General features: G+C 48.7%; 3 protein-coding genes across 7 annotated transcripts in view; 1 reads left to right on the forward strand and 2 right to left on the reverse strand.

Annotated features, from left to right (window-relative positions):
- Nucleotides 1-9514, forward strand: part of ATP13A5 (ATPase 13A5) — a 35654-nt gene extending 26140 nt beyond the window's left edge. For 2 of the 3 annotated variants that reach the window (XM_037406900.1, XM_037406901.1), the window contains 9 exons: nucleotides 130-172; nucleotides 1014-1123; nucleotides 1821-1917; nucleotides 2951-3023; nucleotides 3641-3815; nucleotides 4812-5002; nucleotides 6528-6616; nucleotides 7414-7494; nucleotides 8211-9514. In XM_037406900.1, the coding sequence (XP_037262797.1) occupies nucleotides 130-172; nucleotides 1014-1123; nucleotides 1821-1917; nucleotides 2951-3023; nucleotides 3641-3815; nucleotides 4812-5002; nucleotides 6528-6616; nucleotides 7414-7494; nucleotides 8211-8411 (1060 nt within the window). In that variant the 3' untranslated portion in view covers nucleotides 8412-9514. The remainder of the gene's footprint in view (nucleotides 1-129; nucleotides 173-1013; nucleotides 1124-1820; nucleotides 1918-2950; nucleotides 3024-3640; nucleotides 3816-4811; nucleotides 5003-6527; nucleotides 6617-7413; nucleotides 7495-8210) is intronic. The other variant, XM_037406902.1, reaches the window with a different exon arrangement.
- A 985-nt stretch (nucleotides 9515-10499) lies between these two features.
- PLAAT1 (phospholipase A and acyltransferase 1) lies at nucleotides 10500-12538 on the reverse strand. Of its 3 annotated transcripts, none has more exons than XM_037406903.1 (4): nucleotides 12419-12538; nucleotides 11786-11973; nucleotides 11320-11588; nucleotides 10500-10944 (listed from the first exon to the last, which is right to left on the reverse strand). In XM_037406903.1, exons 2-4 carry the CDS (start codon nucleotides 11904-11906, stop codon nucleotides 10843-10845), a joined length of 492 nt encoding a protein of 163 aa, XP_037262800.1. In that variant the 5' UTR covers nucleotides 11907-11973; nucleotides 12419-12538; the 3' UTR covers nucleotides 10500-10842. The 3 variants fall into 3 exon arrangements, with proteins under 3 accessions (XP_037262800.1, XP_037262802.1, XP_037262801.1); XM_037406905.1 differs by having other exon boundaries at nucleotides 11786-11974; nucleotides 12430-12446; XM_037406904.1 differs by lacking the exon at nucleotides 12419-12538 and having other exon boundaries at nucleotides 11786-12178.
- Nucleotides 12539-14785: 2247 nt separating this feature from the next.
- On the reverse strand, nucleotides 14786-18757 carry LOC119157084 (zonadhesin-like). Its single transcript, XM_037407624.1, has 3 exons — nucleotides 18371-18757; nucleotides 17278-17477; nucleotides 14786-16350 (listed from the first exon to the last, which is right to left on the reverse strand). Exons 1-3 carry the CDS (start codon nucleotides 18399-18401, stop codon nucleotides 16084-16086), a joined length of 498 nt encoding a protein of 165 aa, XP_037263521.1. The 5' UTR covers nucleotides 18402-18757; the 3' UTR covers nucleotides 14786-16083.
- Between the last annotated feature and the right edge of the window lie 2524 nt (nucleotides 18758-21281).

Raw genomic sequence — 21281 nt, forward strand, 5'->3', positions numbered from 1 at the left:
CGCTGCTTTCTCCAGGGCCAGCATGAGTCCCTGCCCTGATTTACCCACTGGGGCTAAGCCAGCGGGTGCTCAACCATGGGATCAGCTATGTGCAAGGCTTATGTGTTTTCCTTCTTTTTCATCCACCAGTTACTACGTGGGTATGTGTGGTGATGGCACCAATGACTGCGGGGTACGTAGGAGCTCATCTCCCATTCTTGTTAAATTTCCTCTCTTTCAGCCTAAGGAGTGCTGTGATGAGAGGCTGCCCGACATCACTTGTCACCAGCATTTCCCAAGTTAGCCCGTGGGTGTGCTCCGTCAGTGCATCACTGTAAAATACTATCTACACTCATTTTTTTAAATACTAACACACACGATAACAGAGGATTACTGTTTGGGGTTTTTTCTCCCAGAAACAGGAGCAAGAGACTTTTTCTTACACATTTCTTATACAATTGTATATTTGAGGGTCTTAGCCATAAAAACAAGTATTATATTACCTATTATCAAAATCTATTATATATTATAATCTATCTGGTAAATTATATACAATAATAATATAGGATGTTATCATAATATAATTTGATAATAATGCATTAGCTTGCTTTGTAAAAGTTGTCCATTGCCAACACCTGAGCACTAAACCAGAGGTGTCAAGGCTGGGGATTTCATAAGAGAACAATAAAAGAAATATGAACTGGGGATTGAAAGCAATAGAAAGAGGATAAAATGGTAATTTACATAGTTTAGCAGACTGTTTAACAGAAGAGATATGCACAAACTCCAGTGTGGCAAACAGCATACACGGTGGTTCAAAGGATTGTAAGTAGGTATAATGGGATTAAACGAACTAAAGAAATATTTAAGCTCCAGGGAAGGGAAGATATCTGGAAAATGAGATCAGCTGGGCCACAGAATAGAGGAAGATCGATTACAAAGGATACTCGAAGCAAAACTTGTAAAGCACCAGTAAACATGTTGTGCAGGGTGGGAGGGATTTCTCTCCATCTTCTGACTCCCGTGGATTTCAGGCTTTGAAAGCGGCACATGCAGGGATATCGCTGTCAGAGCAGGAGGCATCTGTGTCCTCGCCTTTCACCTCCCGAACCCCCAGCGTGCGGTGTGTGCCAGAGCTGATCAGGTGAGTTTGCTGGGTGCTGCTGCCTGGCCTGGGCTCAGCGTGCAGGGTGACGAGTGGGCATGCACTGCTCTCAAAGGTGCTGAGAAACCAGACTTAGGTCCTCAGTAACTATATAAAACGGAGCAGGGGTTTTGAATTGGTTTTGATACTCAAGTTCAAGTGCTGGGAGGTTTTTTTTGTGGTTTTGGGAGAGTATTGCTTATGGTGGCTGATATTTTTGGAACAGGCAAAGCAGCAGCGTCACGTGAAAGGGCAAGTATAACAGTGACCACAGAATGGATTTGCTTGCCATTACTTTAATACATATATATATCTCCATGTGCTGCACATAGTCACGGAGCAGCCAGTAATTATGCCATTTAACCAAATGTATGCAAAGACACCTGTTTGTGTAGAAATGTGCTTGATTCCCAGAAATATTGAGCAAATTAGTAATGAAAAAGCAACAGCAACTTAATCCAGGTATTAAAATTGCAGCTGCAGAGTAAAACCAAAGAAAAAACCCACTGCAGATCAAGGGTGGTTAAGTGGCTCTGCAGTATCTTAAGGCCAAAATACTTGTCTATGGAATTAGAATGGTTTTCTATTCTTAGAGATCCTAAACACAGATCCTAAAAGCAGAAACCATCTGTAGCGCTAAAACCACAATACTGTGGTTATAAGTGGGGGGTTTAGCTCTGTTTTGTGTTTCGAGCAGGGAAGGTCGAGCTGCTTTGGTTTCTTCCTTCGCTGTGGTTAAATACCTGACCCTTTACGGCCTGATTCAGTTTGTTGGTACCGCTCTGCTCTTTTGGGTAAGTGCTTCATGCCCATCTCTTATTGATGCGCTATGCTCACTGTAAGCTTTTATCTTTAGTGGTGTTGCTCGGCAGGGAAGAAAAGGCATACAGGGCTTCAAGGAATAACAAAGATGTGAAAAGCTGGGCAACTACCAGCGGTGGGTAGATTGGTTGTAGGGACCCCAGAATCGGGGGGAAAGCTCAGTGATTGAGCTTCACCCCTTTCAAAAGAAGAAAGGGAGTTAGAAGGGAGAGGGTCCTGCCTAGCTGGGGATGGAGGCCCAGAGGCAGAACAGGACTTGCTGTAAAATGGGGGCTTTGGAAGAGCAGCTGCCTCTCTCTGCTGGAAATGCAGCTTGAAAAATAAATGTCTCAGGCAGTTGAAGCAGGGTAGTTAAGGAAGAATTATTGTTGTGTGTCACCAGTATGTGATGAATCCTTTAAAATTTTAATACAAAGAAGGGAAACAGTGAAGGAAATTAATGTATGGATTTACTCTGGGCCACGTCTCTTGCCTCAGTTCATGGGCACCTTCTGCGCACAGTCCCACAGAAGGTGAAGAGCAAAAAACACAGCGAGCTGCTGTGAACCTGCAAGGTGCAGCCGAGGTTTGGTGAGACAGGGACTGCTGGTGGGTCACTGCGTGAGAACACCTTCCCCAGCCACTAGATTGGCCGCAGCAACTACCCAAAGACATTTCAAACCAGGCACAAAGTGAAACTCTGGCTGTCACTGCTGTTATTGTGGGCTGGGAGCGCGTGACCTGTTCGAAGTGGTGCAGGGGGCACTGGTATCTGCTGGAAGAAGGGTAGAAAAACATGCAAATGCCACGTTCAAATGTTGGATCACCCACAAGTGCTATGAATCAGTGAGGGCTTCAGTGGGACCCAGCTGGCAAGCTGGCCTTGCTAGTCCTCAGGGGGTTGCATCAGGGCTGTGAGGCAGCTGCTTCTGGCATGCCATGGCTCTGAAATAGCATTGCACGGTACAGTTTATTGTCAAAGCTGTCATCCATTCTCAGGTAGTGCTGCCTTTGTTTTTGTTCCAGAAACTGCAAATCTTTGGGAATCACCAGTATCTGATACAAGATGTGTTCATTACCCTTCTGGTTTGCCTAACAAGTAAGCAGCTCAGGGAAGCCAGCTATGTCTGTTTGAGAGTCTGAGTGTAAACAGTTGACTGAATTTCCCGATAAAAATTAAAAGGAGAAGCCAAGCTCTGCTGTCAGTAACACCGCAACCATTGATGATAGACCAATTCCTAGGGCCCAGAGCGTGGGCTTCAGCTCATAGTCCTTTGCAAACACAGTGGCAGAACTCTGTAAGTAACCAACAGGGTTTGGGTGTGAGACTTGACTGGAAGAGAAGCAGTTGCTCTGGTGACTGCTAGTGGGGCTCAGACAGTGTAATTTCAGCTCCTGGCTCTCCTGTGTATTCCTGGTGTGAGACCAAGTGTGGCTTTTGGACTCCCATGGAGATCCCCATGGGTGGGATGCTATTCCCCATCTTCTCTGTGTGGTTTCCAGAGCCGGGGATTCAGAGAAGGTTCGGGTAGAAAATAGCAGAGATCAAAGCCATTTCTTGCCTGCTTATCAGGGCCAGGCTTTGCAGCTTTCACCTGTGATGAGTGGATGGGGGGGTGGTGGTGTCTGTGTGTGGCTCTGCTTGCCCAGAAGACATGGATGGATGCTGGCAGGCTGGGCTGCCACGGACTGCAAATGCCTCTGGTTTCTCTGCAGTGAGCTTGACTGAAGCCTATCCAAAACTGGCACCTTATCGCCCTCCTAGCCAGCTCATCTCCCCTCCGTTGCTGCTCTCCATCATCCTCAATGTGTGCTTTACCATAATCATGCAAACCTGTGGCTTCCTTCTGGTGAAGCAGCAGCCCTGGTACACGGCGCTGGCCAGCCAGAGGTAAGTCCTTCCTTCTGTCTCTGATCTCCAGATGCAGGGACATTGCTGCTGTGCGGGGACACTGCAGCCTCACCGCAGCCTGGGCATGGTGCAGGACCCAAATGGGACAGTTCCTCCCCTGCTCCCCCAACTCTTTGTATACTTAGTAGAGTGTTGCTAAGACAAAATTAAGTTGCTGCAGATGCCACACTGAAATCTGAAGGGCCAGTCCAAGGGCTAACCCACGTGTGTTTTTCAAATGCTGCCTCTGAAACACACTGGGCACCCATCCCTGGCATGGTCAGGTGGTGCTGGGGCAGCGGTGTGGGGAGCCTGTGAGGACAGGTGGGTGGCCTCTCTTCACTCCTCTCTGCTGCCTTCTCCCTGGGTCTGGCTGCACAGCTTGTCCGCGAAATAAACAGCCCTGGGGCCAGGCTTTTCTGAAATCCAACTTGGCTTAAAAAATGGTTGCGAGGCCAGAAGCCCTCTTGCTTCTGTGTTTTTGAAGGGTAAAAAGTCTCTCCATATTCCAGAGCCAAATTATATTATGTATTATATAAATATATATATTATAACACATATTAATGACCAGCATATCATCAAGCAAAAATGAACCAGTAGGGCAGGAGACCCAGCAAGGTGTTTCAGTGGGGATGCTCCCAGATGCTGGGGCTCAGCCAGGACCATTCCCCTGCCATTGCATGGATGCATCACAGGGTGTGTGTGCCGGAGCGGTGTGCAGGCAGCTGGGGCATGCAGCCTCATAGCTGTGTCTCAAACACTGCTATCGCTGCCCACCTGAGAGCCGAGATTTTGGTGCAGACCAGAAAATTAAGCTGAATTTTTTGGTTTTGTTTTGTTGGGTGGTTGTGGTTATTTTTTTAATGTACGGTTTTCACTCCTGTGTGCGATGCCTGGTTGCTACAGTAGGCTGGGTTGGAAAGAAGAGGGAATTGCTGCTTGCGGCTGACTGTTGCTGGAGAGAGCAGGAACAACGTGCTGGGTGTTACCTTACAGACATTGCTCTCCAGGGAACCAGACCGTGTCCTCCAGCAGCCCAGGGGGAAATGGTACCAGCAGTGGTGCCCAGAGCACTGTCCTCAGTTACGAAAATACTACACTGTGGCCACTGTGTTCTATCAACTGCATCATTGTGGCCTTCATCTTTTCCAAGGGAAAGCCCTTCCGGAAGCCCATCTACACCAACTGTGAGTAGACCTGGTGTAGCATGTCCTCTTGCAGGCTCCTGTTGCTGCTTCAAAATAACCCCGGCAGAAGAGCCTGCAAGGGAAAGGATGCTGTGGGTTTTTCTGTACCCACAGCAGTTCCTGGCATGTAAAATAATTGTTGGTCTATGTGAACTCCTACTTCTCCATTTCAAAAAAGCACAGTAAGTACTGCTTATGCTTGAGATAAGAGGCAGCAGAGCTGAGAAAGGGGACTGCATCTTGGTTTTGGAAAATAGGTGCTTTCCAGAAAGTGATGGGCTGGATTTAGTGCAGAACTGCATATTATTGTGAACACAGAGAGCATATGAGGATCAGATGTATTTGTTTCGAAATACACACATCAAAACCAGTTCCTCTGAGATTCACGGTCTTACCTTGCCTGCCTTCCATTCCCAGACGTGAGAGAGAAAAGCCTGTGATAGTACCACTGCCAAAATCCTCTCACAATAACCTTCCTTTTTCTGTTTGAGTTTTGCAGAGATGATTTAGCCCTTCTGGCTACCAGTTGACTGATAGCTCCTTTGCAATTGCAGCTTTTTGCTCATGGATGAAAGGGCAGGACTTCACTTGATCTTAGCAGAGTTGATTTTATTAGGGATTTTGATAATAGGCAGGTCCCAAACTCATTTCACAGAGCATTGATCACCTGCAGAAGACAGGTGAGGCCAAAAAGATGCTGCCCTGCAAGCAGCCAGCCTGAGGCGCGACAGAAGACTCTGTCAGCTGAGAAATGTGCCACATGCTTCTCCGACTTTTACCCCTCTTTGAGGACAGTCCCTAGAAGGAAGCAAAGGGCAGTGCCCTTGCTCAACCCTGTCCCCTCTCCTCCCTGGCAGTGAGAAGGTTGCCAGGAGGCCATTGGGAGCTATTGACCCAACTTTCCAGATAAGTTAAAAATGCTCAGCTCCTGGTAATTGCCAGGAGTTTGGCACCTCCGGATGTCTGAGCCATTTTCCATTGCTCTGTGTCCTGCTCCTTTGGAAGAGGATGCAAAGGCAGACCCTTCCTGTGAAAGGCACAGGTATAGCCCACCTTTGCACCCTGTCAGCCACAGAAGCGCCTGGCCCTCCCTGGGAGGGCAGCCCACAAGAACAAGCAGCTGCCTCTGCTGCCTGCAGCCCAGGCATAGAGATGAGCACATGGAGGAGCAAGCGCAGGGGAAGAGATGCTGGTGTAGCTCACAGCAGTGCCCTTTCGAGGCACTTTTCTGTGGTTGTGTAAGAATCAGAACATGCCAAATCAGTTGTGCAAGAAAAAATAGTGTAGGTGGTGAGCTTTGCAGCAGGCTGCTGGGGAGTAGCTCCTCTAGTTTGAATTCCATAGCTCTTCTCTTGGCGGGGGGGGGGGGGGGGGGGGGGGGGGGGGGCGGGGCGGGGGGAAGCAAGGCATTTTACACGAGGGCAGTTTTACATCATTAGCATTTGGGTGTGCCATCAGCATATTTGCAGACTTTGGTCACCAACCTCCTTCCTTCCCAGGGCCACAAATGTTCTTCTTTCTCTAGATGTATTTTCAGTCCTTCTGACCCTCCAGCTTGCAACCTGCCTCTTCCTCTTCTTGGCCGACATGGATGCTGTGTACAGTGCCATGCCGGTAAGTACAAACGAAACGTAGGTTTCCTTTTCATGCCGCGTATTTTTCTGGCTCTTTAGCTAAGCACGCAGAAGCTACAGCTATGGTCATCTTGGAAATTAATTTACTGCTCTGATTGAGCAGCCCTTTCAAACTTCTCTAACATCCTTCTGACAAAGGCTTGATTAATGAGGTAACCCCCCCTCCTCTGGCTGCAACCAGGAGAAGAAAAAGTGCTTATAGCTTGCTGAGCTTTTCTTCCTAACAGAAAAGCACAATAGGAAGGACTGTGGTTTTGCCTCTTGGAGGAGGCTCATTGGCCAGAGATGTGATCAGCGGGGATCGTTGCTGCCCACTCCTCCTAAAGCACCATGAGCTCATGCCGGGCTGCCGTGGTCCTCCCTGGTGCTCAGCCAGGGCACAGGGCAGGCAGCTGCCTCCAGCTGTGCTGCTCAACATCAGGAATGGCCGAGCCCTGTGGCTTATGCCTGGCCATCCTGCGCGGGGCAGATTTGGGTGGAGGCCTGGCATTAGGGTGAGCATGCACAGAGGGAGAGGAGCCGCACGTTGTGCATTAGCTGCCGCTCCCCATAAGTATTTGGGCACCAGATCCTACCCCAGGCACTTGATCTGAGTAAGGCAGCTCTGTGCTATGGGGAATATGGCATCAAACCTTCAGTGACAAGGAATTACTGTCACTTCCTACTGTCTCCTCGTGCTTGCCACTGGGAAAATGTTAGCTTCTCAAATCGTTAGGAACAGATGCAAATCTTGGCAAGACATTTAAACCTAATTGCTGTTCATGTCTTTTCCGACAGTTTCTTTGTACTCCTGTGGTCTGGAGAGTTTACATCTTACTGATGCTCTTGGTCACTTTTTGTGTATCTTTTTTTGCAGAGGTGAGTGCATTTGTTCTCTGGGGTGCACAGGAGCAGCATCTGGTCAGGTCTTTCTACCCCTATTTGCAGCCACACTCTCCCACCTGCAGAAGCATAAGCCCTCAGGCTTTTTCCCCCCCCCCCCTTATGACTTGATGTGTGCCAATCAAATCCTTTTTACGCAGCCCATGAGATAATTTAGACCACAGCTCTTAAGCGTTTAGGGAGGGAGCGAGCTGAAGCGCAGCTGCCCAGGAGGAGCCCGCAGGGGAGTAGACCACAGCACGGGTCAGGCACTTGGCCGTGATTTTGAAACCGCCATTTCCCTCTTGTCCTACAGTCGATCGGGCCAGAGACTGTGCTAGCTTGTGCTGTTGGATATTGCAGTAATGACTAAGCTCTAAAGTGTTTTGTGGGTCAAGGCTGGCTGTAGCCAGCACTGGGTATTGTCCCCTGCAAGGAGCAGCAGTGCCTGCTTGTCCCACAGCCCCAGGAGGAGAATCTTGCCTTGATTATCCCCTTCAGCTAAACAGAGACCAGTGTTGCTTGATATAAGTGAGCAGAGCCTTCCTGTGGATGAGGAAGGTGGCATTTGCAACCGTGATACCGAAGGGGTGCACACACAGCCGCCCAGCGCCATGGGGCTCAGGGGGGTTGTACATATAGCATTTTGTCCCCAAGCAGCCCTCCCTTCCAGTGAAGGGCAACAGCACTGACCTTGTACTGTCACTCTGCAGGACGTTATTTTGCAGAACAAGCACCTCTGGCTGCTGCTGAAAGCCTGGTTTGGGTACCAGTCAAATAGCCAGTACCGAAAATGGCAGAGGATGCTGCAGAAGGATCCCAGCTGGCCTCCTGTAAACACAAAAGACTTTGCAGCAAAAAGCATGGAAGCAGCTTACATTAACCCCACCTATGAAAACAGTGACAAGGACTAGGTGAGACCCTGCAGCCAAGCCCGGGGCTGCGCAGTGCTACCAGCTTCCCTGGCTTGCACTGAACATCCCAGATTTTCATCCTTTGATGTGCACCAGATTCAGGTGTTTGAAATCCCTGCACAAACCCATCCATTCAGGGGCAGGCTGGGCCTGTGCTGGCTGTGCCCTGGAGCACAGGCAAGGATTAATTTCTCAGCTGCTGGTAAAATTACAGCCTTGACTCTATTCCATGGCAACAGCAGGTCTCAGGTCTTGCCAACATCTACAAAGCCTCAAAAATACTGAATACAGCAAAGTGATGGCTTCTGCTGCTCCACGTCATGCTCACTCCGTGTTTCAGTCACTGCTCCGTCAAACCATGTCACCGCATCCATCAGGCTTGATGCGAAGGCAATCCGTAATAAGTGACCTAATCCTGACCACACAGAGCAGCAAGCACACAGTTGCAATACCCTGTGCTCAGTGAAACGCTGTAGCTTCCAAGAGCTGCAGGGAAGTTCCCCAGATGAAGTAATTCCAGTTTTCTTGCACCCAGAGTGAATTATAGATGTGAGAGGGTGCATAGGCTATGCTCACCCAGGTCTCCCTTGCCAGTTCTTGCAGGCATAATGCTCTGAGTACAGGAAAGGTTAAAGCTCACAGGTTGCTGTAAGACCAGGCTGGGAAGGCTGGTGAGGATGTGCCCCACTTAAACTTGCAAAGGCAGAGGACAGCACAGCTGCTGCACACATATCCCCCCGTGCCCTCCCCCCCAACCCAGTTCATGCTCTGCTACTGCAGGTCCTGGCTCAGGTTTGGTGTCACACAGCAGAAAAGCAGAGCTAAGCCTTGGCTTTTTGCTTTAACTAGGTCACGCCAAGAAGCGGCGGGTTGAACGTGTTCCAGCACACGGCTGCTGGACAGGTGCAAGAGGCTGAGGCCCTCTGTGCTTCCTCTTTAGTCTTCAAGTTGTTCAACCACCTAATTAGTTTAGCCACAAAACCACTTTTGATTACATTTGAAGGAAGCAAAAAAGGACTGTCAGGCTCAATTTTATTATATGTTTTCCCATATTAAAAAAAGAACTTTATTTAAATTTAAAAAGAGGGCACTACAAAATATGACCAGAAGTCTTGGCTTCGTTCTTTCAAACACTGAATCAACTGATGTTTAAAAAAAGCTTCTGATCCCATTATGTACATAATTAGCAAGCCTCTTACTGACAGCTATTGTGCTCTCATCTCTTCTTACAGTCCAGGCATTTGCCTGTGCCAAAAATCAACGCAGGATTTAGTTTCTTACATGCGGTCTGCAAATAACATGGTTCCAAACATGTAAGATAGATACTCCTGGCAAAGAGTAATAAACCACATTTCTTCAAAACAGTTTTCTTTTAAGAAAAGCCTCATGTCAGCTTTGTGACAAGGAAATAGCGAGGCTCTGTGGATTTGGAGATGGGGCACACAGGCATGGCATAGCTCATTCTCCAGGAATGTTGCCCACTGCAGGGATCCTGGCTTTGTCTTCCTGCTGGCTGGAGGAAGATTAGTCTTGTGCTGGGGCTACAAACTGCTTAAATTCAACTTCTGGTCACTGAAAAGCCAACGGCCCCAGCTCCAGGCAGCAAAGGCTCCTGGCTGCCCTTTCAATCCATGGTGGTCTTTCTTTAAACCTCAGTGCTTTGGTAGCCCAAGGAGTAGAATGCACTTACAGGCACAAAGAGGGAAATTTCAGTGGCGCGGTGGCCTCAGTGCAGAACAAACAGCTGCCAGGGAAAAAGCTGGCTGGGCTTTTTCTGGGGGTCTGCAGCTCCCAAAGGGAGTCAGAGGAGTCAGGGAAAGGGATGCCTTCCAGGCAAGAGAAAACTGAGCTAACACCATCATGCCAAAGCCACAGCAGTTATTTAGGACACTGAGGGATACAGCCTGTAAGACCTGCTCTTCCTTCGTGCCTCCTGCCCTTGCAGAAGCAGCTCAGTTTAGGTACCACCTGTGCAGGCTCCAAGACACAGTGCATGCCCTGCCTGCCCTTTCGCAGGCCTGGGAACCTGGGCTTATCCACTGCCACAGGCCATCAGCTGGAGCACACACAATAAAGTCTCAGCAAAGCTTTTTCATATATATAAATATATGTAAAATGTTTTTTAATCAAAAGTAGAAGAAAAGATAGGTTATTTAGAGGAAGTAATTTACAGGATGCAGCCAACAAAAGCAGGATCTGTACAGGAAGCCCTCAGCAGAGCACTGGGTGTGTGAGGATGAAGAATTTGCTTGCAAGCACTCCCAAACTACCACAAAAATCAGAGGCAATGAAATAAAAGCAGATATGGCAAACAGGCCAGTGCTGCTCTCGGCAAGCGCAGCACAGTTTTTCCTAAGTTTCAGTGAAGCTGCAGCCACAAACTCCCCGTCGGTGGCTCCCAGCTCTGCTCCAAGCTCCTCCCACTGGCCCGTCAGTAGTGTTTCTCTCTGGATCTGCTCCAGGCCAAGCCCAGCACGGAGACGGCACCGAGAACAGCTGTTACAACCCCAACAGTACCAACCGCTCGTCTGACCTGTAAAGGGGAAGTAAGACACGATGAGGTGGTGGTTTTTTTTACTGCCAGGTATGCTAATGAAGAGCAGGCAAGGATAATCAAGGCAATTAAATGAATGAGACAGCTGCCCATAAGTAGGAGGGGTGACAGCCAGGCATTTAGCCTTAGGCTATGGCATTCAGCGCGAGGGTGCTACCAGGGTGCAGGCAGACCATAGCGAGCCTCCTGGTCCTATGTCTCCAGTGAGGCCAGAGATGGTGACGGTTTGGAAGCCACCCCTGGTGGTGCTTTGCTGTCCCCGTGCTGTTTGCGGGCTGTGCCCTGGTTCACAGCCTCTCATGGAGCAGCAAGGAGGTCCCCGTGAGGCATGGGGGTTTACCCCATGTCACTTACCTGGTCGGAGACCCCCTCACCGTAGCGGAGCTGCGTCACGAAGTGCTCGCAGTTGCTGCTAAGCACATCGTAGGACACATCCTGGTTGATGTAGCGCTCTGCACGCCTGATGATCGTCTTCACCGGGAGTGGGGTGTGGGTGCTGTCGTACTTGTTGTTGATGCGGTAGCTGTCGTTTCCCACCACGTCCTTGAGAAGTTGCATCCTCACCCGGGCCTTTCTGCTGAGCACGGACCTGGCACTGGCGAGCGTGGCTGAAGGCCCTTCCTCTGGGGGGGGGGGGCAGGGCCGGGGTGAGCCGGGCAGGGCAGGCTGGCTCCCCTAAGACCTCAGCGGGGTTTCTGGCTGGCTCCTGCAGAGGCCATCTACACACACTGGGGTCCACCACCAGCCCACGGGGGGAGCCAGAGCCTCCCAGGTCCCCCCAAAGCCCCGTCCGCGCCCCGCCGGGCTGCGCCAGCCTTACCTATGGGCGTCACGCTGATGACATACCCGTCCCCCAGGTAGAGCACCCAGTGCTGGTACGCGGGCCGGAATATCTCGATCAGGTCCCCGGGCTGGGGGTCGCAGCGGCCGGCGGTTGCCATCCCGGCAGCGCGCGGTCAGGACGCGTGTCCCCCTGGCTGGGCCGGCTCGGGGCAAGGCACAGGAGGCCTGGGGCGCGCAGGGGGTGGCAGAGGGGACACCGTCAGGGCCAGGCACGGGAGCGTCGCGGAGCGGCACCAGCTGCAGCTGCGGGGCCGGGGGTGCCGCCGCGGGCAAGAAGCGAAAGCGCTGGGCTGCGGGCGAGGCCGACCGGGGCCGGCAGCCAGCGGCACCGCCCGGCCCTCGCCGCGGCCGGCTGCCCCCGCCATATCGCCCCGCCGGTCCCCGCCCGCCGCGCTCCCCCGGGGCTCTGCTAGCGCCGGGCCAGCTCCGGCGGCGGGTCGCAGCTCCCCGCGGTGGGGGTGCCGGGGTACCCAGCGCCGCCCCCGGGCCCTGGGGCGCCGCCGGGAGCTCAGCAAACCCCTGCAGCAGCCGGCACCCCGGAGGGGGCCGCACCCCGCTGGCAGAGCCCTCGCCCACCCGCGCATCCCCCCTCCCGCAGCGCCCCGCTCACCGCAGCCCTGCGCGGCCGTCGGGACGGTGCCTGCTGCTGGGAGGGGGGAAGGGGAGGGGGGGGGCAGCGCAGGCGCGGCCGGGGCCGGGGCCGGGCCAGGCCCGTTGAACGCGGCGGGCGGCGCCGGGCTGGCGCTGCCCGTGGCCGCTGCAGGGCAAAGGCATTGCTGGGGGCGCTGCTGGGGCTGCGGCCCGGGGTTTCCTTCGGGGCTCCAGAGGACCCCGGTGGTCGTGCCGGCGTGTGGGGCCGATCTGGAACTCGGGGAGAGTTACAAAGCAGGCGTGTGCATCGCGGCGCCGGGGCAAGGGGGATCGCTCCTCCCGACCTTACCGAGCTAACCTGACCTAACACGGAGGAGCTAAGTCAGCAGATACTTATTACACATTCGATTCCCAAGAAAAGGCGGGGTTGTTACAGTTAGTTCCAGGAGCTCACTATCATAAATCTGCTCCCTTTGGCGCAGGCGCGTTGACACCGGGTGGTGCGGGCCGGGGTCTCGGGGAGGAAGGCTCGCAGTCTGCCTCGGGACGTGCTCTTCCCTTTGGCACAGGGATGCTGAGCAGCCCCCGCTGAGCCGCACTGTGCTGGCTCTTCCCGGGCAGAGGCAACGCAGCTCTTGCTTACAACCGGGCTATTCGTCCTGTATCTGCGCCTCTTTGTGAGTCGGTCAGTTACCTACAGGTGCTGAGCACAGGTTGCAAGTGCTGTGTACTTAAGGAATGATTTTCAGCTTTAACTGTTTCAGTGCCCAGCGAGAGCCCTCCGAGCCGGGGGTGAGCGCAGCCCAGCGGCTCCGGCCGCCTCCCGGGCTGTTGCCGGCGGGGCGGGCTAGCAAACAGCCGGGCGGGCTAGCAGCCAAGCTGACCCGAGCAGCGTGTTTAAAGCCAGCGTGTCAAAGCCTGGTGAGCAAGGCGGTTAATGTAAAGGAGCAGCAGCAGCAGATTTGTCACCTTTCTGGCTTCAGTGGACATGAACCAGTCAAGGCAGCGCTGCACTGCGTGGCGCCTGCTCGCGGCAGCACCCCCCCCGCTTCAAACCTGAAGTCTTCACACAAGCTTTGCAATGGAAAACCAAGGTAATTCTTGTGGTATTGAGGGGGAAAAAAATTGTATCCGTGGAAACCCAGAAATCTGCTTTACTTGAGCACAGCTGGGCCCTGTTGCTCGGCCCGCCCCCCCCCCCCCGCAGATCCACCCTGTCAGCGGGTGGGGGAGCGCAGCTGGAAGCTGCTGCTGAACAGACAGGAAAGATGCTGTTATAATCGGGGTGAAATTCCAGCATAAGGTTGACAGTTCAGTTGTGCACGGGTAGGTCTCTCTGGCTGATTCATTTTCATTATGTAATGAGGCTGAAAGCCCCTTTCCATGTGCATCCTCTCCAAAATAGCTCTGCTGTGCACATGCGGGCAGCTGGCATGTTGTTCAATGGGCCAGAACAAAATCCCTTTTATCTACCTAGCTGTTAATGGAGGTTACAAATACTTTTCTGGCTAACAGCACATGTGAGTTTATGGATACAAGGGAAAGTGGAAAGGGTAAGTGAATAATGACCAGCCTTAATGGCAGAAACAACAGGAAGCCCACACTGTTCCTCACAGTAATCAGGAAGGAACATGCAAAGAACTGGAAAAGCATCAGAGAAACTCAGTGGTGTGTTCCTCACGTCTCAAAGCTTCACTCACAGTGCTGGAAATTTGTTCAGAGCTTGGACAAGGCCCAGGCAGTGCCCTGGTGCCCTGGGCCTTGTGAGTGATCTGTCATGGGGTGTCTTCCACACTGCAGGTGGGTATCTGCTCCACCGTGAACCTCCATGGGCTGCGGGGGCACTGCCTGCCTCACCATGATCTTCACCGTGGGCTGCAGGGGAATCTCTGCTCTGGTGCCTGGAGCACCTTCTTCCCTCCCTCCGCACTGACCTGGGTGTCTGCAGTGTTGCTGCTCTCACATATTCTCACTCCTTTCTTCCACTGCAGTTTTTCTTGTGTAGATTTCCCCCCACCTCTTCTTAAATATGTTATCACAGAGGCGCTACCGCCATCGCCAACTGGCCTTGGCTAGCGTCGGGTCCTTCTCTGATCCAGCTGGCATTGGCTCTGTTGGACATGGGGGAAGCTTCTGGCATCTCTTCACAGAAGCCAACAAGCCAGCCCTATAGCCCCCCCCCCCACATACCAAAACCTTGCCATGCAAACCCACTACAGTTTTTCAAACAGCCTCTGAAGACAAGTCTTTTATCTGAGTCAGGACATATTTCAATTTGGGTCTAAAGCAAATTCAAGAGATTTTAAATGAACAATTTCAAACATTTCAGTAAATGCAATTATATATTTATTATTATTTCTTCTCAGTATTAGAAATATAAAAGCAGAAAGTAATACAAATTAATTGGAAAAATATTGCTAACTATAGGTATGCATTTGAGGATTCATTTTGATCAAATGCAGTGTTCACAATGCAGCCATAATCTTGCTCATGTGCTCTGTCGTCCAATACATCCCTGGGCCATTTTGAAGAAGAATCCCTTGATGTCACAGCTATAGTCATCTTTCTCTTCCTTCTGTATAATGGGGAAAAAAAACACCACAAAACAACCACCATTTTTAATTGCTATTCTTATCTATGGTGAGTGGTAAAACAATGGTGTGAGCGTGAATGAAGTCAGATTTTGGAGAAGCCCAGCCTTTGTGATAGTGATGCATATGCCCCATGTAAAGGAAATGGCACATGTTCATTTCTGCAGAAAAAGCTAATTTTTCCCTCACATTGCTCAAATGAGGTTCTGAATGCTGTGCTTCCTTTCTGGTCCTGCAGGTATGTGGCTGATGGGAGTTTTGAGGTTTACAAGTACTAAAAGGGGTGTATGTGTCTTGACTCTGCTGAACATGGGAAAGCTGGTAAAAGCCTTACCTGTACAGGTACACTGTAGAGGAGATAAGAATGACAAGAACAGCTACGCCTGCCACAACTCCAATGACGATGGCAATTGTATGGTCCTCAGGATTCTCTGTGGGAGGGTCTTCAACTGGAGAAGAAGTAAGAGCCCTGTCAGTGAAAGCTAACCATACTGTGAACAGATTTATTTTTTTTTTCTCAACCCTTGCCTGTCTGCTTGATTTACACTGTTTTCTCTGATGAATGTGGCCTTTGTCAAACCCAGGTCCTGCATGCTCTACAGAGCCCTGCTGTCATGCCTTCTAGCACCTCTCCGCTACGGGATCTGACCCCTTGGACCACAGACTCTCACCAACTGGGTTACTAGTTTACAGCATGGAAATGAAGAGCAAGCTCAGTCTTCTCTGTAATGACATCCAGTTTTGAAAGTGGTGTAAGGCAGACAGTGAAATCCAAAATAGTTCTATTACCTATCTTTTCAGTCTCGCAGCTTGGTCCTGTGTACAGTTCTGAACATTCACAGTAGAAGCGGGAAGAGGTGCTGTTGGTAGTTTCAGAGCAAACTCCATCATTCTTACAAGGATTTGGCATACATGGTCCACCTAGCATGAAGGAGGAGAAACATTTTGGACTCTCAGGTAATCTGACTGAGAGAACTGTTCTTGCTTAGGTTACACTGACTCCTAATGCAGGACAGCCCCTGTGTTTTAAGGCGCATTACTTGTACTTGACAACAGGAATAAGCAAAAGAAATGCTGTTTCTACAGTAAAACATTAGAGCAGGATCTCTAGTATGTTTTTCTTCTGTACACTGTGGCAACTATCTGCAACCAGGTGATGTCCTATAAGCAGTAAGTCAGGACGACTTAGCATCAAAAACAGTATGATAGTGGTTGACTCACTCCTGTAGCATCCACGACTGTAGTTTGAAATTCCACAGATTTCATCAGATCCACACACTATGTTAGAGCAGGAGACAGTGGAACTTTCTGTGCACTGGCATCTCTGAGAGCAGTCATCAGTGGTGAATATTTCTCCAATCTAGAGGACAGCAGTTAAATGTTAAAAAATGTCAAACAAAATCAGCCAGAAAAACCATGGATGGAGCACTGGGGTCCCATGCTGTTCTCTCTGGTGCCTTCCTGATGAATGACAACAGGGCAGATATTCCCCCCTGCCCTCACTAGTTTGTACAAAAAAGAAAGCAAGCAGTTTACTAATCCAGCTCTTTGAAACTGAAGGATGGCCCAAGAAAAAAGGCAAAAGAAGAGTTTGGGGTATGAGATCCTGGCCCCAGGTGGGGTACCTATGCAACCAACAATGTCTAACTGCTGCTGGAGGTAAGAGTGGCAGATGCATGACATCATGCTTCCAAGGCAGTGTGGAAATACTGTGTGTGGTATTCCTGGCAAGCGCCACCTGTTCATGTGTCTCTCTCCTCCCATGAAACAGTTTTTACTGGCTTAGGCCTTTTCTGTACCAAATCTCTAGTGTTAAAACAGAAATCTATGTGATTATCAGGCTGTTCTATCTTGCAGCAACAAAGGAGGATTCATCCAGAATCCAGCCTTGCTTGATGCTCACCTATCCTGCTTATACCACTCTTCGCTGAGAGCAGAGGGACCACAGTGACTGGCAGAATTTCTCTAATTGGTGTGTTGTAAACTTTAGAGCCTATGAGGTTATTATTTAGCATAATAAAGGTGAAGAATTAACATGGAGGTCAGAGTGTAATCATATACTTTCTCCAAGTGCCTGCCTTGAATATTCTGGCAGAGTTTCAGATGCAGGCCATGTGATCCATTCTCTCTTCCCTTCCTCCAGAGACTAGAATTTTGTTAAACAATTGCTCTTTGTTTCTAATGCAAAATTACATGCTGAGGAGAATGAGGAGATTGTCAAAATGATTAGCAAGATAAAATATTGTTTGGTGCTGCGGGAGCTGTCTGACCCACAGAGAGACTGTACCTCATAATATTTGTCAAGGTATGTACAGCCGCATTGTTTGTAAGGCACGCAGTCAAAACCACTAAGGACGTAGCCAGGGAGACATTCACAGCCTTCGACACAAGGTGATTCGCACTCAGAGGGGCTGGTCAAGTCGCTGCAGGACGCAGGGCATGCAGATATGCATGAACTGTAGTTGCTGTTGGCAGGGCATGATATTCCTTTAAAAATAAGGAGAGTCCAGTTATAGCAGGCTGCTGTGCAGTACTTGCTTACACAATGCCCTTTGAGATCCAGAGGACATTACCATTTTGTAGGAGGCAGTAAGATGAACACACATACACACAGATGTGCCTACATATATAATAGTACTGAAGTTGTAAATGAAACGCTCCAAGTCAGGAAGTGCATCATCAAAGCTATTTGTATGCTGTGCTCACTGATCTCAGAGAACTTCTCACACATTCAGGGCAGCCATCCCTGCAAGTACCAGAGCTGTTTCCCAACTCTGGGAACTGTGTTTCACCGGGAATACAGTCACCTAACCATGGGTAATGCAGGGGAAGTGTGGTTTGATGAATCTCCCAACTTGAAATCAAAATATTAGGGGAAAAAAAAGGGGTGAGATTATTATAAGTTTTATTTCAACATCTTTTAGTCTGAAGGATTTGAAGTTTTCAGCTGAATCTTTTTTATCTTGAAATTTCACAGGCAAAAAAGAGAATGAGTGTATTTTGTAGATTTAAAAAGAGATTGAAATGAAATGTTTTTCCTTCTGAATTTGTGGCTTGTGATGGTCTCCAAAATTTTAACTTTTTTTCCTAGTTGGGACATTTTTTTCTCTCACAAAACTTCTGATGACAGGGGAGCTGGCATTTCTGCTTTCCTAAGTAGCTTTCTAAGCTGGGTCTAAATGTAGAAGTCAGCATAGGAGAGAGAAGAGAGGCCAGAAGAGCAAGTGTGCATGCTAAACTGTGAACAGTGATTAAAGCATGAATCAACAATCATTCCCTAAGAAGCTTTGATATGTGGTGCGTCTAGGAAAAGCCGCAAATTTCAGATTTTGAGAGTCTTTTAGACAGGAACCATACTTTCTAGTTCTTCCTGTGCTTACCACAAACTGTCTGTTGCCTCCAGCCTTCCATATTGACTCCTTGCTGCTGACAAGCCAGCACGTATTCCTCCAGACTGCGACATAAAATAGCATCCTCATCTCCTCCCACACATATATCAAACAGGCAGCTCCTATGTACAACATGAGAAAGCGTTCATTCCCAATACCTTTGTTATTGTTTATTTTCAGCTGCTTTTCTGCCTGACTCTTAAGTTAGTTCCATTTTCCTGTATCTGGCTGACAGGAAAACAGAGGAATAAAAAACCCCCTCCAAGCATATGACTGGGAAGATCAGGTCATTTGTTGTGCAGCTGCTGCTAACACGTGAGGTATTCATATATGAACAAGGAATAAACAGGTACCCGACTGCTTGTCACAGGAAGTTATTCTTTGCTGTCTGCTTCTGTTTGGGCTAGCGTGGCTGCATCTTGCTCATAGAGCACTTTTTAGCGCTGCTAAGTCTTATAGCTGGCCTACACACTTCTTTCAATACCTGGGTGCCTTTCCCATGTCCATACGCCTTGAACATTGACACAGAATTCTGTTTTTTACCCAGTGTTTGTTTGCTAGTGCTACTTCTCAGCTTTGCTTATCATCTGAATATCCGTGGCCCGATTTTCAGAGGCACTGAGATCTGAGATGAATGGGATCTGCAAGTATGCAGCACCTCAGAAAAATCAGGAAACCCTTAAGAAAGTAGAACAGGCTGCCCAACCAAATTCTACAGTGAGTAGAAAAGTAGAAATGCAGCTTACGTAAAGATCAGGATATATACATTGAAGCCAGTGGTCCGGTTTATTTGGCTTAAGATACCTTCACATTCTTCTCACAGCTAAGAGACACTTTGAAGCTGGGCATTATCAATTTTTAGATGTTAGGTACAACTATATGACTAAAGAAAACTGACAGCTACTTGACAATTTTGTGACTGATGACTGATGAATATGAGGATGAATCAACAGGTTTCATTACAGCTCAAAATTAGGTGTGTAGGAATTTATATGTGGGAGGTGAGAGCAGCCTTGAAACACAGGAAAGGGTATCCTTGAAGATACTGGGTTAAGTTACTCTTCACTAATCTGTTCTTTTGCGCTGCTCCATGGAAGATGCAAGAGTGTCACTGACAGCTTCAGCCTTTGTGGCTATAGCATGAAGGCTAGATTTTATGAAGCTAAAATTATTAAAAGAAAACTAATAGAGCCAGGTACTAAATTCTCACTGAAAGTGAACAAGAACTGTAAGCACACTGGAAATCCCAGCCTACAGGTATAATGCTTAACATTGCTGTTTTATCTGTGTAGGAAAAGAAGAAAGCTACTTTCTACAGCTAAGAGAAAAGTGGAACTCTAAACAAATAGAAAGACAGATCATCACAATTTGTGGATAACTGGCTAGCTGAAGAGGGTCACATAGACATAGTCCAGCTGGCTGGACAAAAATGCACATCGCTCTCAGCTTATCTGAAGTAAAGCAAAAATACACTGTCTTTGGCTGTTCTTGTTACACAATAACAGGAAGATCGCGGTGGGAAAAGAATGTTGCAGGTGGGAACAGGTAACTACAGAAGAGAAACTAGGGGCGGGCTTGATATTTAGGCAACTAACCAATAATGAGCTTAAATTTTGTAATATGTATGAGCTAATTGTAAGAAGGCATAAAAGGTGACTGTAAGAGACAATAAACGAAGTCTGCTGATCACTCATATTGAGTGACTGTGTCTTCCCTCCGTCGCGACAACAATTATGTAAAACTAAATAAGGGGATTTAAATACATCAATAACAGAATCACTGGGCCCAGTTCACCAAAGACACTTACTATCCTTAGTTCCTATTAATACCCTGGTAACTGAAGATGCAAAGTTCTTGTCAGAAACAAGCACAAAAATGACTTTGCAAGTGGGAAGAACGACTGTCTGCAGTAGACACTTACGTGAAATAGAAATCAGGTGAGACTGTGGAATGACACTTCACGAAAGGACCATTCAAGTCAATCAGGATTTGACATCTTGAAGTGCTGTTTTCTTGCCCCAGCTGACTTTCGCTGCAGCCTTGGAAGAGCCCTGGATCTGGTTCCTCCTCAGATTCAGCTTTTGAGTTGACATCTCGTCTGTAAAAGAAGTCATGATGAAACCATCAGTTCTCTGTATATCCAGCATCCATGATACTCCTCTCTAAGTAACACCACAAGAGTACTTCTGTCTTGTGGTGTAACCTTATTTCTCTCTCATGATTTATCCTGAATGGGAAGGAGATAGATGAAGCAAATCAAAGATGTAGTAGAACACTTCCTACTGTCTCAGAGATTTATGGATATTTAAATAAAAAGATATATCTGTAATTATATCTTTGGAAATTCTACATGATGCAGGCTTAATCCAATGCCTTCTTCATCCAATCTATTTAATAAAATCTGAATGTTAGTCAGAATGATGCAGCTGAAATAGGCCACTATTTATTGGACATGTGCTCACTTTTGCTGAATAACTGGCTGCATGCCTGAAGTGCCAAAATTCTCTTGTAGGCATAGCCTCCGGAGCCCCTTTATGCTCAACACTACCTACATACTGCTTTCTCCTATTCTGGCAGACAAGTTTTTGCAGTCAAATGATATCCTGACAGCTAATACAATTCCATTTACTTGCTGAAAACGTTCTGTGTTAGTGGCTAAGCAACCTCCAAAGGTCTTTCAAAGCAAATTGGGAAGGAATGAAAGAAGGAAACTTCTTTCCCTACCTGGTTCAATGTTCTGTATGGACTAATTAGCACAGAATATGCCTGACCACAAATATCATGCTCATTTATAATCGAAAGAAACCCTTATTTTCTGTACTGGCAGAAAACACTAGATAGCCATGAAAGTAAGGAAATCAGATATTTCAAACCTCACCTAGGAGGAACTGTGAACTCACCT

The sequence above is a fragment of the Falco rusticolus genome, chromosome 13 (assembly GCF_015220075.1).
Source record: "Falco rusticolus isolate bFalRus1 chromosome 13, bFalRus1.pri, whole genome shotgun sequence".
Classification (NCBI taxonomy): Eukaryota; Metazoa; Chordata; class Aves; order Falconiformes; family Falconidae; genus Falco; species Falco rusticolus.